Source organism: Oratosquilla oratoria, chromosome 4 (assembly GCF_046742065.1).
Source record: "Oratosquilla oratoria isolate Oo_2021 chromosome 4, ASM4674206v1, whole genome shotgun sequence".
Taxonomy (NCBI): Eukaryota; Metazoa; Arthropoda; class Malacostraca; order Stomatopoda; family Squillidae; genus Oratosquilla; species Oratosquilla oratoria.
In genome coordinates, this window is record NC_134780.1 from 73,750,668 (window position 1) to 73,769,748 (window position 19,081).

Here is a 19,081-nt window from a genome sequence, read left to right on the forward strand (position 1 = left end):
CAGAGCCCTCCTTCCGTCGCGGTGTCGTGCCAGGGGGCAGAGCATCACCAGCTTTCTTCAGGCGGTAAACGGTCATTCTTGACACTTGCAGTTCCGCCGCCACGCGTATCACAGATAATCCTTGTTCTATCAGGGACAAGGCCCGGCTCTTCTGTTCCAGGGAAAGTTGATTTTTAACCATTGTGCCTGGTGGAAGTGGAAATATAGGCGGCCAAAGTTGGGTGTCGAGTGAAAAAATGGCGTGATTGAGAGCAGCGTATGGGCAATCTTTACTCGACGAGCTCTGCGGGCTCACTGAGGTGTGAGATGTTGCGGTGGAGGGGTATAGGGGGTGAGGGAGGGGACTACGTCATAGCTAGATCCGCCCACTACACTTGTGGCTCAGACCAGAATTCTTTTGTTACGTCGCGCCGCGTGTAACATTTTTATTTGCGGTGAAAATGTAACGTTTTTTTTTGCGGCCACTGTAGTTATCAGGTCTCCTCTTTCTTCTAATGTCTGTAGCTCAAGTTTTGCTAGTCTCTCTTCATATGATAGTTTTGAGAGTGTTGGTGCCAATTTTGTAATTGCTCTTTGTATTCTTTCAAGTTTTGTTATACATTTTTTTTGTACTTGGTGACCACATCATCGCTGCATATTCCAATCTTGGTCTTATCAAAGTGATTAGTATTTTCATCACCATTTCTTCATCCAGGTATGTAAATGCCACTTTGATTGTTCTTATTAAATTATAAGTTTCTCCAAAAATCTTATTTATATGTTTCTCAGGTGACATATTATTCATAATAATGACTCCCAGGTCCTTCTCATTTTCTTCTTTTTTTATTCCTTCTCCTAATTCATATGATCCTACTATTTTTTTTTTTTTTTTGCTGTTTCCAAATTCCATTATACTACACTTCTTAATATTGAACTCCATCTCCCACTTCCTACTCCATTCCCATACTTTATTGAGATCACTCTGTAGTGACTCACTATCTTCTTCAGTGTTCACTTTTTTTTTTAACAGTTTTGCATCATCTGCAAAGAAGCTCATATAACTTTCAATTTCTTCATCCATATCATTAATATAGCAAACATTGTTGGGGCCAGAGCGGTTCCTTGTGGAACACCACTTATTACTTCATCCCAATTTGAGTGTTTGTCTCTTATCACTACTACTCATTTTTCTTTCTTGCAAGAAGTCTTCCATCCATTTAAGCAGTTTGCCCTGTATTCCTCCTTCAGTTTCTAATTTCTTAAGCAACTTCTTATGTACTTTGTCAAAAGCTTTTTTTAGGTCTAGAAATGCACAATCCCCATCCATCTCTTTCTTGTATTATATCTATTAGCCTTGATTAGAAACACATTAAGTTTGTGATGCATGATCGTCCTTGTCTGAATCCAGATTGCCTTGGATTTAGCACATTGTTTTTTTTCTAAATACCTTACCCATCTACTTTTGATAATTCTTTCACAAATTTTTGCTATTGTAGTTGTTAGAGAGACTGGTCTATAGTTGGTAGGGTCTTCTTTATTTCCCCCTTTATATATAGGTACTATATTTGCTCTTCTCCAATCTTTTGGAACTTTTCCTTCTTTCAATGAACTGTTTATTATGCTATGTTTATTATGCTACTGTTTATTATGCTATGTATTTTGGATCGTAAGAGGCGAGAAGAAAGGGACGGGGAGAGGGACTAGGCATCCTTCTCCCTGTAGCCCCAAGGGGCAACTTCCTAAATCGAAAAGAAAAGGCATAAGGGGTGCTGGCGGGCCTCGGGCCAGCACCCTAAGGTTTGGGTCTTTTAATGTGCGTGGATGTGGTACAGATGAGAGTAAAAGGGAAGAGATAGGTAGTATGTTTGTGAGAAGAAAGTTGGATGTGTTGGCTTTGAGTGAAACTAAGTTGAAAGGGAAGGGTGAGTGTATGTTTGGGAGTGTAAGTGGGAGGTTATCAGGAGTGAAGAGAGGGCGAGGGAGGGAAGGGGTGGCTATTCTAGTAAGTGAGGAGATAGGTAAAGGGGTAGTGGAGTGGAAAGAGGTTTCCTCAAGGATAATGTGGATGAAGGTGAAACTGGGAAAGGAGATGTGGGTCTTTGTAAGTGCATATGGGCCGGGCAGTGAGAAGAGCATGGAAGAAAGGGAGGCCTTTTGGATAGATTTAAATGAGTGCATAGAGGGTTTAGGAAGAAATGTCAATGTAATAGTACTGGGAGACCTTAATGCTAGAGTGGGAAATGGTCCAATCGATGGAGTGGTTGGGAAGTGTGGAGTTCCAGGAAAGAATCGTAGTGGAGAGTTGATGGTGGAAATGTGTCTAGAAAGAGAGTTGATGATAGCAAATACAGTGTTTCGGAAGGAAGTCAAGCATAAGTACACATGGGAGAGGGTGGTGGAGGGAAGGGTGGTAGATAGAGTGCTAATGGATTATGTAGTGGTAAATAGGATTATGATAGGAAGAGTTAAGGATGTACATGTGCTAAGGGGAGAGGGTGGGGGAATATCAGATCATTTTTTGGTGGAAGGTAAGTTGAGAGTGGAGGATAGATGGAGAAGGAGGAAAGGGACAAAAGGTAGGGAGGTTCTTAGAGTGAACTCCTTGAATGAAAAGGAAAAGGAGAAGGAGTACAAAAAGAAGCTGAAGGAGGAGTGGGAGGGAGTAAAGGATAGAGCAGAGATGGGTGTGGAGGAGGAATGGGGATGGTTCAAGGAGGGAGTCTTAAAGTGTGCAAGGATGGTGTGTGGAACAAGAAGGACAGGGGGAAATAGAAGAAAGGGTAGTGAATGGTGGGATGAGGAAACAAAGAAGGTTGTAGAAGAGAAGAAGCGAGCATTCATAGATTGGTTACAAAAGAGGACAGGGGAGTCATATGAGACGTACAAAGAAAAGAAAAGAGAAGTAAAGCAAAAGGTAAAGGAGGCAAAGAGGAGAGCAGATGTGAAATGGGGTAGGAGTATGACAGAAAATTTTGAAAGTAATAAAAAGATGTTTTGGAAAGAAATTAAGAGAGGAAGAGGAGGCGAATCAAGTAGGGAAGAAAAGGTAAAAGGTACAGATGGAGAGTTGATAATGGAAGAGATGGCAGTGAGGGGAAGATGGGCAGAATATTTTAGGGAGTTGCTGAATGTGAAGGAGGATAGGGAAGGAAAGATAGCTGCAGTGGGAAAAACGAAGAAAATGAGAGTGATGAGTGAGGAGAATGGAGGAGAAATAAGGAAGGATGAGGTGAAGGCAGTTGTAAAGATGATGAAAGCAGGTAAGGCACCTGGTCTGGATGGATGTCATGCAGAATGTCTGAAAAAGGGAGGTTCAGTGATGGTGGACTGGTTGGCGAGATTATTTAATGTTTGCTGGAGAGAGGGTAGAGTACCGGAGGACTGGAGTAGTGCCTGTATAGTTCCTCTTTACAAGGGAAAAGGAGACAAGTGTGAATGTAGTAATTTCAGAGGGATTAGCCTGTTGAGTGTAGTAGGGAAGGCTTATGGGAGAATCTTAATTGAGAGGATTAGGAGAGGAACAGAAGGAGTAATTGGTGAGGAACAGTGTGGTTTTAGGACGGGTAGAGGTTGTGTAGATCAGATCTTTGTGGTAAGACAGATATGTGAGAAAGCTATAGGAAAGGGGAAGGATGTTTTTTGGGCTTTTATGGATCTGGAAAAGGCTTATGATAGGGTAGACAGAAAGGCACTGTGGGAGGTTATGCAGATTTATGGGATAGGAGGAAAGCTTTTGGGAGCTGTCAAGAGTTTTTATGTGAGTAGTAGAGCATGTGTTAGGATTGGAAATGGAGAGAGTGAGTGGTTTGAAGTAAAGGTGGGACTTCGTCAAGGATGCGTTATGTCGCCCTGGCTGTTCAACTTATACATGGATGGGGTGGTGCGAGAGGTGAATGCTAGGGTAGTGAGTCGGGGATTGGAGATGGTTAAAGAAAATGGAGAAAAGTGGGAGGTGAGCCAGCTGTTGTTTGCGGACGACACTGCGCTTGTGGCAGGGTCAGAGGAGGGATTGAGGAAGCTGGTGGCAGAGTTTGGGAGAGTATGTGATAGAAGAAAGCTAAAGATAAATGTGGGTAAAAGTAAGGTGATGAGATGTACAAGGGGTGAAAGTGGCAGTAGACTGGAAGTGAACATTAAGGGAGAGCGACTGGAGGAAGTGGATAGTTTTAGATACTTGGGTGCAAGTGTAGCAGGAAAAGGTGGAGTGAAGGTGGAGGTAGAATGTAGATTGAGAGAAGCGAGTAAATGCCTTGGTGGTTTAAAGAGTGTAATGAGAAATAGACATTTGGGAATGGATGCGAAGAGGAGACTGTATGAAGGAGTGATTGTGCCAACAGCACTGTATGGGGCAGAAACGTGGAACATAAGAGAAGAAGAGAGAAGGAGTTTGAATGTGTTTGAGATGAGGTGTCTGAGAAGTATGGTGGGGGTTACTAGGCTAGATAGAGTGAGAAATGAGGAGGTGAGGAGGAGAACAGGGGTGAAAAAGGATTTGGGAGAGAGGGTTGATGAAAGAATATTAGGATGGTTTGGACACATGGAAAGAATGAGTGAAGAAAGACTAGTAAAAGAGGTATGGAAGGCAGATGTGGAGGGAGTGAAGATGAGGGGACGTCCTAGGATGAGGTGGATGGATGGGGTGAAGGGGGCTTTGGGGAAGAGGGGAATGTCTGTTGAGGAAGGAAGGGAGAGGACGGAAGACAGAGGTGAGTGGAGAATGGTTGTATATGGATGATGTTGTGACTGCATGAGGAGGAATGGGCGGGGGGGTGGGGGTGGGGTAGTATGTGTGAGTAAATTTTGACGCAGCCCGAAGGGATTTCTCCCCGTCCTCTCCTTATATGCAAAGGGGGACGGAGAGGGGGGGTCGCCGATTAAATGAAGCGGCCTTGCTGTGGATGTGCTGTGTCTTGCGACACTGCTTCTGACCCAGGGCGGTGGGCGGGGTGCAGGGATGACCCGTCATCCAGGAGGTGCTCAGATGAGAGGAAGGGTGGGAGGGGTGTGGAGTGTATTTAGGGATGAAATGGGTGGGAGTGTTTTTATGCCTTTCCCTTTTTGGCTACCTCCCTTGGAAGGGGGAAAAAGCCTTGGTATATGTATGTATGTATGTATTTTGTCTGCCAGTTCATTCCTGCCTTCTTTCTAAATCCAGTTTGCTATTTCATCTGGTCCATGCGATTTTCTGACATCAAGATTACTCAAGTGTTTCATTATTTCATTCTTTGTTACTTCTATTTCTTTCATAGGGGGGACTTTCTCTTCCCATTCAATCTCTCCTGGTTGTATGTTCTCCCTTGTAAACACTGATTTAAAATGCTTGTTCATAATTTCTGCCATTTCTATTTCCTCTGTGTATTCAACTCCTTGTCGTAATTTCTCTAATTCTTGTTTGTTTTTCAGTTTGTTGTTTACAAATCTGTAAAATAGTTTTGGTTGATCTTTACATTTTTCTATGACATCTTTTTCATATTTTCTCTTTTCCTCTCTGCACACTTGTACATATTCATTTCTATAACTAGTATATACAGGTAGTCGTCGACTTACGACCTATGTGACTTACGACTGATCGACTTTACGACCACGAGATGGTGCAATAATATCTAACATTTAATAGAGTAATAGAATTGCAATGTTATGCCTGGCAGTGCAGTACATTACTCCGCACGCTGCGAGACGTGAGTACGATAGTTTTGGCAGGCTGCCGGCAGTGTCAGCATCCCAGCCAGCTAAATATTCTTTCATTTTGTTTGTTTGAAGTAAAATGTTTCCTAATTTTGCATTACATTTTGTATTTTTGTATGTTTTGCAATTAATAAAATATAACAAACTTTTTATGCCTAGGCTAGTTTGTTGTCGATAACAATATGCTTGGTACAGTACTTAAACGAAAATAATGTGTTTTGTTGAAATAAAAAAATCCTAATTTTGCCTTACATTTTGTATTTTTATGTTTTGCAATTAATAAAATGTAATAGTATTTTTTATGCCTAGTCTGTTGTCGATGACAAAATGTTCGGTACAGCATTTTGTATTTTTATGTTTTGCGATTAATAAAATGTAACAGTAAACTTTGTTTATGCCTAGTCTGTTGTCGATAACAATATTTTCGGTACAATACGTAAATGAAAAGAATGTGTTTCGAAATTTTTTTTTTTCCTAATTTTGCTTTACAATGATTTTAATGTAACCAACAAAAAAGGATTTGTAGGTCAAAGATGACAGGACTTTATTCAGTATGCGTAGGCATAGGCTACGTTTCCTAACGAAAATGATAAAAAGTTAATGAATACTAAACAACGTAGCTCAAAGATAATAAGATTTTATTCAGTATGCATACGTTTCCTAAAGAAAGTCTGATGGTAAAATAATACAAAGGTTAACAAATACAGTATTAAATATCATAGGTCAAAGATGATAGGATTTTATTCAATATGCTTAGGCCTAGGCTGCGTTTCCCAAAGAAAATCAGATGAAATTATAAAAAGGTTAAAAATACTATACAACATAGTTCAAAGATGCTAAGATTATTTCAGTATGCTAAATATACAATATATATATATATTATATAAAGGGTAATATATACTGTATATATATATATAGACCGACTTGCGTCCAGATCAACTTACGACCTGTCTGTCGGAACCGAACTCGGTTGTAAGTCGACGACTACCTGTATTTTCCATTTTGTCCAAGCTTTATCTCTTTTGTCTTATAACTCCCTACAACGTTTGTTGTACCAGCACTTTACATATTCTTTTTCTTGCTTTTGTCTTGGGACATACTTTTCCACTCCTTTTTTATAATTTTTTGTCAAAATATTCCATTTCTCTTCCACTGTTGTTTCCTCTTTGTATATTCTTTCCCAGTTTTCTTTTTGAAAGAATTCTCTTATTTTATAAAAAAAAAAAAAAAAAATCATACAGTAGTCTTCCTTTTTTATATTGTTCATTTCTTTTCATGTATTTTTCCTCATTTAGTTGCAGTTCAATCAATATGTGGTCACTTTTACTTATTGGTGTCTTATATTCAATCTTTTCCACTATTTCAGGTTCTGATGTGATTATTAGGTCTAGTCTCGATGGTTCTTCATTTCTATACCTAGTGTTCTCTTGAATCCATTGTGTTATTGTATGGTCACTAATCACCTCAAGTAGAACATTTCCCCATGAGTCGTCTCCACCCTTTACTGTCATCTCTTCCCAGCAGACTTCTTTGCAGTTAAAGTTGCCCATCATAACTATTCTTCCATCTTCCATTATCTTATTTAATGTTATCCTTGCACATAAGAGAAGGTGGGGTTTAATTCTTGAATGGTCAAGAACCAGTGAGCAAGTTCCGTGGACAGGTTCTTGCCTTTAAAAAGCTGAAGCGCCTGGTGGTCTGTATAGACTGTGATAGGGTGCATACATATACCAAAGGCTTTTTCCCCCTACATGGGGGGTAGCCAAAAAAAAAAGGCATAGAAACCACTCCCATTCATTCCATTTTCTATATATTCCACTCCCCTCCCATCTTGGCACCTCCTGGATGACGGGTCAGCCCTGCATCCTGTCCACTGCCCTGGTTCAAAAGCAGTGTCGCAAGACACAGCACATCCACAGCAAGGCTGCTTCATAAATTCGGCGACCCCCCCCCCTCTGTCCCCCCATGCAGAAAAGGAGAAGACGGTGAGAAATCCCTTCGAGCTGCCTTAAATTTTTTCTCATACATACTTCCTCACCCCCCACCCACTCCCCCTCATGCATCATATCATCATCTATACACAACCCCTCTCCATTCACCCCTATCTTCTGTCCTCTCCCATCCTTCCTCCACAGACATTCCTCTCTTTTGTAATGCCCCTTTCACCCCCATCCATCTCATCCTATGACGCCCCCTCATATTCACGCCTTCCACACCTCTTTTACTAATCTTTCTTCACTCATTCTTTCCATGTGTCCAAACCATCCTAATACTCTTTCATCAGCCCTATCTCCCAGCTCCCTTTCCACCCCTGTTCTCCTCCTCACCTCCTCATTTCTCACTCTAGCCTAGTAACCCCCTATAATACTTCTCAGACATTTCATCTCAAACACATTCAAACTCCTTCTCTCTGCCTCTCTCATGTTCCCCGTACAATGTCGAAGAGCATAAATAACCGCTAAGGCTTTAATTTCGGTAACAGAATAGACTTTCTCCTCCCACTCAACATGTCTAATATGTATGTTCTCTCTCGTAAACACTGAGAACAGTGCTTGTTCATAATTTCTGCCATTTCTATTTCCTCCTTGTTGTAGTTTCCTTAATTCTTGTTTGTTTTTTAGTTTTATTGTTTACAAATCAATAAAATAGTTTTGGTTGATCTTTACATTTTTCTATGACATCGTTTTCGTATTTTATTTTTTCTTCGCTGCGCACTTGTACATATTCATTTCTATAACCAGAATATAATTTCCATTTCTCAGGTTTTTTGTCTTTCCTCCATTTTATCCAAGCTTTATAACCTTTATCTTTTAACTCCATACATCTTTTGTTGTACCAACATTCTACATATCCTTTTTCTTGTTTCTGCCTTGGAACATACTTTTCCACTCCTTTCTTATAAATTTTTGTCAAAATTCTCCATTTCTCCTCTACTGTTGTTTCTCTTTGTATATCTTTTTCCCAGTCTGCTTTTTGAATTTTTTTTCTTCTCATTTGATCAAAACTTGTTTTTCCATACATCATTCTTCCCTTTCTATATTGTTGATTTTTTCCCATGTATTTTTCTTCGTTTAGTTCCAGTTCAACTAATATGTGGTCACTTACTTATTGGTGTCTTATATTCCATCTTGTCCACTATTTCAGGTTATGATATGATTATTAGTTCTAGTCTTGATGGCTCTTCCTCATTTCTGTACCTAGTATTCTCTTGTATCCATTGTGTCATTGTATGTTCTATAATCATATCAAGTAGTACATTTCCCCATAGGTTGTCTCCACCTTTCACTGTCATCTCTTCCCAGCAGATTTCTTTACAATCAAAGTCACCCATTATAACTATTCTTCCTCCATCTTCCATTATCTTATTTAGTGTTATTCTTGTGTCTTCTAACATATTTTTTGTGTTCTCTCTCTTCCCATGAAGCCGTTGTAGGAGGCACATAATTTACCACAAACTTCCTGCTCTTCTTATCCCTGCCCTCTATTTCCATCATAATAATCTCCACTCTGTTCTTTCCATATGTAACATTTCTCACATTTATATCCTTCTTAGTCAGGAACATAACTCCACCCCCTTGTTTCACTTCTCTATTTCTAATCCAATAGTTATATACACCATGTCCTACACTGTTGGGTGGTAATGGACCCTTCAATTTTGTCTCCACAATTCCCATTATATCAGGTTCTTTTTCCTTCAGGTAATCATTCAGTTCATTCAAGCCTGTTATTAATCCATCTATATTTGTGAAGGACACCTTTAATTTTCTGTTACCTCCATCCTGTTTTTCTCAGTACTCTCCAATAGAATTTCTCTTTGACTTTGTTCTCGTTTTTTCTTCAGCCTTAATTCGTTTTTTTTTTTTTCTTCCTCTCCTTCCTCTTTATTCATCTCTTTATCCATACCTGTTTGTACTGATCACTTTCTGCTAGTTTCCCTGTTTTTGATAAGACATTCTCTGCTGTTGTTTGTGGCCTGAATTTAACCTTAATTGGTCTGTTCTTGTCTATACTGTATTTCCTTAGTCTATATATTTCTTCAATTTCTTTCCCTATTTCCTGTTCACCTTCTTGAAATATTTTTAATACCTTGTTTACTTTTTCTTTCTTTACTCTTGTAGTCCTATTTGGATTATGCTTCTCTTCCATTCCTAATATAATTATACCTTTTTATCAGCTAAGTCTCTTACTATATTCTCTCTCATCACTTTAATAACTGTGTCCTTAGTGTGTTCCTTCATCTGTTGTTTCACTATATCTCTAAATTCAATTTTATTATCCTGAACTTTTTTCCAACCTTTTACCTCTTTTGCTATGGACTCTATATTCTCTTTATTATTCTACGTGTGCGGCACCATATGGAAGGGGTTAATTCCTCATTCTCATCCTTTACTTCTTTTAACTGTCTTTTTAATTCTTCTATTTCTTTATTTAGGTTTTGGTTTTCCTTCTTCCAATTCATCAACTCTTTGTGTAATTAGCGCGAGTGTCGTTCATTTTTGTTAGTTTTCCTCTAGATTTGCTAATCGGGGGAGGTCATCTCCCTCATCCATAGAAATAATCATGTCCACTTTCTATTGAGTTGCTATTATCTATATTTCTGCTTTTGATCTCTTTGCTGACTTGTTCGACTTCACCTGTGTCGTCTGCACACTTTTTGTTTACACCCTTTCTGACTTCTGGGGCCTGTTCCTCCCCTTCCTCATTTTCTTCCATTTTTCTCAATGATTCCTCCCTTCTTATTTCTTCACCTGCCCACTACACCACGAGCTTTCCCCGGTCCCTACTAATACAACACAGGTACTCCCTCGTCGCTGAAATCCACAAAATTTGCTTTTTTTTTTTTTTCCCGGAGTTCCGTCAGTCCAACACATGTATTTACCTAGTTGTCTTTTATGGGAAGGAGAGCTATGCTCGTGGTGTCCCATCTTCATATCTCATTTTATCTAGACTGTTTTTAAATTCATGTATTGTTTTTGTACACACCACATTTTCATCTAACTTCTAAACGTCTATTACCCAGTGGGGAAAGCTGTTCTTTTTCAAGTCTCTTCTATAATTGTCTTGATTTTCTTTCCATGTCCTCTTGTATCTCCTCTATCCCATTTTATTACATCCTCTCTATCAATAATTTCTATGCCTTTCATGATTCTATGAATAGTCATCAAGTCTCCTCTCTCTCTTCATTGCTCTAATGTCTGTAGCTCAAGTTTTGCTAGTCTCTCCTCATATTAGTTCTGAGAGTGTTGGTGCCAATTTTGCAATTGTTCTTTGTATTCTTTCAAGTTTTGTTATACATTTTTTTTGTACTTGGTGACCCTGCATACTCTAATATTGGTCTTATCAAAGTGACCAGTATTTTCATCACCATTTCTTCATCCAGGTATGTAAATGCCACTTTGATTGATCTTATCTAATTATAAGTTTCTCCAAAAATTTTGTGTACCATATGTTTCTCAGGGGACATATTATTCATAATAATGACTCCCAGGTCCTTCTCATTTTCTACTTTTTTAATTTCTTGCTCTCACAATGTCTATGATCCCACTATTCTTTTTTTGCTTCTTCCAAATTCCATTATACTACACTTTTTAATATTGAATTCCATCTCCCACTTCCTACTCCATTCCCATACTTTATTGAGATCACTGCAACAACTCAAATCTTCTACAGTGTTCACTTTTTTCAACAATTTTGCATCGTCCGCAAAGAAGCTCATATAACTTTAAATTCCTTTATCCATATCATTAATATATATACCAAACATTATTGGGGCCAGAACTGTTCCTTGTGGAACTACAAAAATCACTTCATCCCAGTTAGAATGTCTCTTATCACCACTCTCATTTTTCTTTCGTGCAAGAAGTCTTCCATCCACTTCAGCAGTTTGCCCTGAATTCCTCCGGCAGTTTCTAATTTCTTTAGCAATTTCAAATGTGTAACCTTATCAAAAGCTTTTTTCAGGTCTAGAAATACACAATCAGCCCATCCATCTCTTTCTTGTATTACATCTATTAGCCTCAAATAGAAATATATCAAGTTTGTGACACATGATCTTCCTTGTCTAAATCCAAACTGCCTTGGATTTAGTATGTTGTTTTTTTCCAAATGCCTTACCCCTCTAATTTTGATCATTCACAAATTTTAGCTATTGTACTTGTAAGAGAGACCAGTCTATAGTTAGTATGGTCTTCCTTGTTTCCCCTTTTACATATTGGTACCGTATTTGCTCTCTTCGTATCTTCTGGAACTTTTCCTTCCTTCAATGAACTGCTTATTAGACTATGTATTTTGTCTGTTAGTTCATTCCTGCATTCTCTCAAAATCCAGTTTGCCATTGCATCTGGTCCATGCGATTTTCTGACATCGAGATTACTCAAGTGATTCATTATTTCTTTCCTTGTTACTTCTATCACTTTCATAGGGGGGACTTTCTCCTCCCACTCGACATCTCTAATATGAAAATCCATGTGAACAAGTTGTATAGACACGGTAAAGGAAACATGGACTGGAGGTGAAGCTTTATTCCTGACGTTTCGTCTAACGACTTTCTCAAAGGAATGAGCATACTAGAAACATACAGAGATTATAAACCCGCCTTATGGCTCAAGGGGGTGTGCGGACGTATAGCGCTGCGTCCTGATTGGCCCGCTGAGACAGCCAATCACGAAGCGCTATATTCGCTGAAGATTTGGCCCAGGTGAAGCTCCCAGCCTTATTGTTGATATTCGGACGAGTGGTGATGTACGCAGCTTCTATAGATTTTCTGACCTTCTTATCCATACCTTCGTGTAGAATCTCGGCTCGGTTCCATTGTGGGAGGTGCCCAGAATCGTCAACATGCACCACCATTGCGTTGGTGAGTCTATGGTGACGGAGGTCGGCCTTATGCTCCCTGATTCTAGTGTTAAGGCCCCTCTTAGTCTCTCCGTAGTATGCTTTATCGCATGATGTGCATGGGATCTTATATACGACGCTGTCTTCTCTCCCCCTCATCTTAGTCCCGCTTTTTATCATGTCACCAATCTTCGTTCCCGATGTTACGGCTGCTTTAACTTCCGTGCTCCTGAGCATTCTAATAATGTCTCCTACCTTCTCAGAGTTAGGAAGCGCCATGTATGATGTTTTTGTGGTGGCGTTGCCTTCTCTTAACCTGCTTGTGTGGATTATTTCTTCCGCTCTTCGTCTTAAGCTCAGGATTAAGCCCTTGGGGTAGCCAAGCTTCAAGAAGGCCGCGATGATGTATTCGATTTCCTCCTCTAGGAATTCCTCGCTGCATATCCTGTAGGCACGCAGGAAGAAGCCCATGACTACCCCCTTTTTCGTCCTCTCATTGTGTGCCGACAGGTAGTGTATGAAGTCGTCACGGTTCGTAGGCTTTCTGTAAACCCTGAACATGAGGCCCTCTATTAATAAAGACTACTGAGGGCCTCATGTTCAGGGTTTACAGAAAGCCTACGAACCGTGACGACTTCATACACTACCTGTCGGCACACAATGAGAGGACGAAAAAGGGGGTAGTCATGGGCTTCTTCCTGCGTGCCTACAGGATATGCAGCGAGGAATTCCTAGAGGAGGAAATCGAATACATCATCGCGGCCTTCTTGAAGCTTGGCTACCCCAAGGGCTTAATCCTGAGCTTAAGACGAAGAGCGGAAGAAATAATCCACACAAGCAGGTTAAGAGAAGGCAACGCCACCACAAAAACATCATACATGGCGCTTCCTAACTCTGAGAAGGTAGGAGACATTATTAGAATGCTCAGGAGCACGGAAGTTAAAGCAGCCATAACATCGGCAACGAAGATTGGTGACATGATAAAAAGCGGGACTAAGATGAGGGGGAGAGAAGACAGCGTCGTATATAAGATCCCATGCACATCATGCGATAAAGCATACTACGGAGAGACTAAGAGGGGCCTTAACACTAGAATCAGGGAGCATAAGGCCGACCTCCGTCACCATAGACTCACCAACGCAATGGTGGTGCATGTTGATGATTCTGGGCACCTCCCACAATGGAACCGAGCCGAGATTCTACACGAAGGTATGGATAAGAAGGTCAGAAAATCTATAGAAGCTGCGTACATCACCACTCGTCCGAATATCAACAATAAGGCTGGGAGCTTCACCTGGGCCAAATCTTCAGCGAATATAGCGCTTCGTGATTGGCTGTCTCAGCGGGCCAATCAGGACGCAGCGCTATACGTCCGCACACCCCCTTGAGCCATAAGGCGGGTTTATAATCTCTGTATGTTTCTAGTATGCTCATTCCTTTGAGAAAGTCGTTAGACGAAACGTCAGGAATAAAGCTTCACCTCCAGTCCATGTTTCCTTTACCGTGTCTATACATCTCTAATATGTATGTTCTCCCTCGTAAACACCGATTTAAAATGCTTGTTCATAATTACTGCCATTTCTATTTCCTCTGTGTATTCAACACCTTGTTGTAGTTTCCTTAATTCTTGTTTTTCTCAGTTTGTTGTTTACAAATCTATAAAATAGTTTTGGTTGATGTTTTTATTTTTTATTAAAGTCAACTGCACTAATAGCTATGGCTATTTTAAGATACAACTTCTTCAGTTTGAAGAATACCTTTTTTTCTCCATAGTTCAAAGTATGAATAAAATCATTCATGATGTCACTTCCATGGATAAGATGTAGAAATAGGCATTGATGAATGCCGAAATATATAATAATACTGTATTATGTAACTACAAAAAGCTGTTGACACTGACACCGATAACTTAAGTTTTTTCGGCTCGTACAGAGGCCTTCAGGGTGAGAACTACAACTCCGATGGCTATAAGGTCTACTATCGATGAAGAGTAGGCGAAGAATGATGCATAATGGCTGACCGTCACACTTTATGAAGCAGGAAATTTGGAAGTAGGAGAGGTCACCGAAGGTCCCTAGGTGAGGTCATCGAAGATCCCTAGGTGAGGTCACCGAAGGTCCCTAGGTGAGGTCACCGGGGTAAGACAGGGTCCGAGGAAGTCACTAGGCATGGTCACCCTGTCTTACCCCGGTGACCTCACCTTGCCAACATCAGAAGAAAAAACTCCTCAGTGGAGCCCCCATCAACACCTCCGTAATAGAGCAAAAAAGAAAAGTGACAGATGTCAACCTCTGTTACGTTAATGCTCACAGCGTACAAAACAAATTTGAAGATCTAGAATTTCTCGGAGCAACAAGTAACTGTCACATTATAGGAGTAACAGAAACATGGTTGGACACATCAAGTCGAGATTTTATTGTGGAATACTGTTTGCCAGGCTACTCAATTTTCAGTTGTGAAAGAGAAAATAGAATAGGTGGTTGAGTAATCTTGTATGTCCATAACTCCCTCCAACCATCACTGTTAAAAACAGAGGCAGTAACAAATATTGATATATTGTTTGTTGAAATTAAAAACAATTGCAGTAAATTTAAAGTAATAGTTGGACTTGTTTATAGACCACTGGGTCAGCTGTTGGAAAATGATGAAAAATTATTATATTTAATCTCAGAAACTAACCAATGGTGTGAGACAGTAATCATGGGAGACTTTAACTTGCCGGTTAAGAGATGGGGCGAGGATTTGAATTTGCATAGAGGCCGAGACTTGTACAGTAACTTACTGGAAAGTGACTTCCACCAGTGCGTAAACAGCCCTACTCGAGAAAATAATATCCTAGACCTAATATTTTCTACAACAGAGAATCTTGTAAATGAATTGAATATCAGCCCAATATTTAGTACTAGTGATCATCGTATCATCACATTCAAAATGAAAATGGATGCTAGTTTATCTAAGATCAGCAAGGAAAAAGTACCCAACTTCCGTAGAGCCAATTTTAACAGACTGCGATCATTACTAGAAAACTCAGACTGGAGCAAAACTTTGAATGAGATTGATATTGATAAAGCATGGGAAAACTTCACCATGTAGCTAAACAGTGCTGTAAATCTCCGTGTACCCTATCATGAGAGACGTCTGGTAACAAACCAAAGTGGTGGAATAGGGAAATTAGTAACAACCTCTCTTGTAAAAAGCATGCATACAAAAAATATTTATCAACTAAAATCCAAGACAATAAACTAACACTAGACAGAATTCGCCACGAAACCAAAATACTGATAAAGCATAGTAAGAAAAATCTTGAAGAGTATATTGCTAGGAGAAGCAAATCTAACCCTAAAGAATTCTGTAGTTATGTGAGTAAGAAGAAAATGCTCACCTGCTGCATTGGACCACTAAACAACGATGAAGGTAAACATATGGATGATGAAAATGAGATGGCCTCAATCCTTAATCAATTTTTTGCATCTATCTTCACAGAGGAGGATTGCTCAGTATATCAGCCACCAGAACACAAAATGTCCCAAAATGTTTTAAATCAACTCATAATTACCAAAAGTGATGCACAAGTAACTGATAAGCTCAAAATAAATAAAGCCCCGGGACCTGACAAAATTTCACCCAGAATTCTGCAAGAAGTCCAAAATTAAATCAGTAAACCCTTGTGCATCCTTTTCAACAAATCTTTAACACTTGGTAAAGTCCCATCAGATTAGAAATGTGCTAACATAACACCAATATTCAAGAAAAGGGACAAATCACAATTTTTAGAAGAAAATAAAGTTATGAAAGATTCACAACATGGCTTCCTTAGCAAACACTCATGTTTAACTAATCTCTTTGACTTCTTTCATGACGTCTTTAGCAAATACAAGGAGTGTAGATCTGTTGATATAATTCATCTTGATTTTCAGAAGGCATTTGATAAAGTTCCCCATAAGCGATTGCTTGACAAATTAAAAATGCACAGTTTTTCTGGTAGTATCCACAACTGGATTAAAAAGATTGGCTCTCAGAGCGAAAACAGAGTTGTAATTAACAGGGCCTCATCTAGCTGGCTCGACATTAAGTGGTGTACCACAAGGATCAGTTCTGGGACCTGTTTTGTTCTTAATATGTAAATGATCTAGATGACAGCCTCCTCTACAAAGTATCAGCAGTCTTGGAGCAGGAGCAGTACCATGCAACCAGAAAGGAAACTTGGAAAGTTTAGTCTCCCATACAGGAAGGAGGTTCCAAAACAGAGAGCATCCTATCTAATACTGATATTTATTGTTTAGCACATTTATTAGATTATTGTGAATGTGCACTTATTCGGTTATGAGTACAGTAGTGTTATTGCTTTGCAGGGAAAAGTATGCTTCCACAGATATGTTATTATATGCATATACCATACATATAAAAGCACATCCATTTTAGAATTGTTAAGCAAAAACCATATATTCAGTTTCTTAGGTCAGGTCATAGAAATTATTTTTTTTTTTTTTTTTCAACAGAGATGGTGTAACTGCACGGGGTTTAGCAACATCAGGTGAAGTCATTGCTTTGCTTGAAGAAATGCAGTATTCAAAAGACCGTAGATCTTCCAACTTTGATGATGGTGACTTTGGAGTTGATGATAATGATGAAGACTCAGATTGATCAAAAGGAGTTTCATAGGTCTCAATACAGGGTGTGGTAAAAGTTGCCATAATTGGAGAAAATGCATATATTTGATACATTGATACATCTGATTTATTCAATGTATATAGTACATATAATAAACATGTAGATATTCTATATAATAGATACACTTCAGAATTGCCTTATCAAGGAAAATATAATCAAAGAAGTAAAACTAGATTGAGTAAAACAAATAGGAAGAAATGCATTAATTTTTGCCACACCCTGTAGAATCCAACAGTCTTTTGGAATAAGTGAATGTACCACAATGAGAAGCTATTTTGTAAAGAGGGCCATGTGATTTTATTTACTTAAATTTAGAAATATGATCTTCCATAAAGTTGTATGCAGTGAAACATTTCTTTTGCATGTACTTCTGTAGCTACATGACTTTAAGCCCAAGGTGCTAAACAACCAAGCTTAGGTTTACATATGTATTGACCTGATTTTAGGATATAATAAGTGAGTGAATGACTGCCTGATTTTTCTTATTATGGAGAAAAAGTAGGAAATGGTGATAAGGTCCCTTGATAAATGTGTGAATTATTTTATTGTACAAACTATATTTTCTTGGTACACTGAAATTATAAGAGCTTTGTTGAGAATATATGTATAGTACATACATAGAGATACCAATGGCTTTTTCCCCCTTACAAGGGAGGTAGTATGTGTATAGTAGTATAAATGTCATTTTCTTAATATGTGGTACTTGTTGGAATAGTTGAAATGGAAACCATTTTAAGGGGCAAATTTTACAAATCATTAAGCAATATGGTAATTCTTTCAAGGATCATTGCAGGTTATAGTTATTACTAAGTAAAAAAAATTATTTCAGGGATCGTATTTGCATCAAAAGTTGTATATACATATACTAAGGGCTTTTTCCCCCTTAATAGGGAGGTAGCAAAAGTCAAAAGGCATAATTCCATTCCCACCCACTTCATCCCCACCCACTCCACTCCCATTCACCACCCCTCCCTTCCTCTTAATTTGGTACCTCCTGGATGACAGGTCATCCCTGCATCACACCTATTGCCCGGAGTCAGAAGCAATGCAGCAAGACACAGCACATCCACATTAAGGCCACTTCATTTAATTGGTGATCCCCCCTTTCTGTCCCCTCATGCACAAATATTGAAGATGGGGAGACATCCCTTCAGGCTGCTTCAAAATATCATTCACACATAACCCTCCACTAATTCCTATCTTCTCTCTTCTCCCTTCCTCAATAGACATCCCCCTATTTCTCAATGCCCCTTTTACCCCCATCCATCCATTTGATCCTCAGTCGTCCCCACATGTTCACTCCATCCATCTCTGCCTTCTACATTTCTTTCCATGTCTCCAAACCATCCCAATACTCTTTCATCAGCCCAATCTCCCAACTCCTTTTCCACCCCCACTCCTCCTCACCTCATTTTTTTTTCACCCTATCCAACCTTGTAATCCCTACAATGAAAAAATAAATATTGATCAGACTTTCATGTGAATTTAAATATTTATAATTAGTAACTCATTTAGCAAATCTTCACATCATTTTTCATAGGCAAAGATGATGACATATAGCAATAGCTGTAACCTGAGGACACAAAATAAGATTTAAGAAAGTAAATAGAAAATGGAGAGATCACTCTCCCAAGCAGAGTAATTGACTAGCAAACTGTACTGCTAAAATGGGTGGTTAGTTTTCAGAGCAACAGTAAATTCAAAACACATTATGATAATGTGAAGGTATCCTAGATGGAGTATAGCAGAATAGATATATGGTATGAAAAGTATCTGATTTGCCCATGCAACATATAAGACTTAAAGTTGAGAGCTGCCTACATGTATTCTCAAGTTTTCATAAACTTTTATAGATACCTAAAGACATAAGAAGGGGGGGTAACTTGAATCAAAGCCTACACCCATCCCACAC

General features: G+C 39.2%; 1 protein-coding gene across 7 annotated transcripts in view; it reads left to right on the forward strand.

The window, feature by feature from the left end:
• Window positions 1-18,645, forward strand: part of LOC143024895 (osteoclast-stimulating factor 1-like) — a 169,077-nt gene extending 150,432 nt beyond the window's left edge. For all 7 annotated transcript variants that reach the window (XM_076184288.1, XM_076184294.1, XM_076184293.1 and 4 more), the window contains one exon: window positions 16,998-18,645. In XM_076184288.1, the coding sequence (XP_076040403.1) occupies window positions 16,998-17,142 (145 nt within the window). In that variant the 3' untranslated portion in view covers window positions 17,143-18,645. The remainder of the gene's footprint in view (window positions 1-16,997) is intronic.
• The last annotated feature ends 436 nt before the right edge of the window (window positions 18,646-19,081 follow it).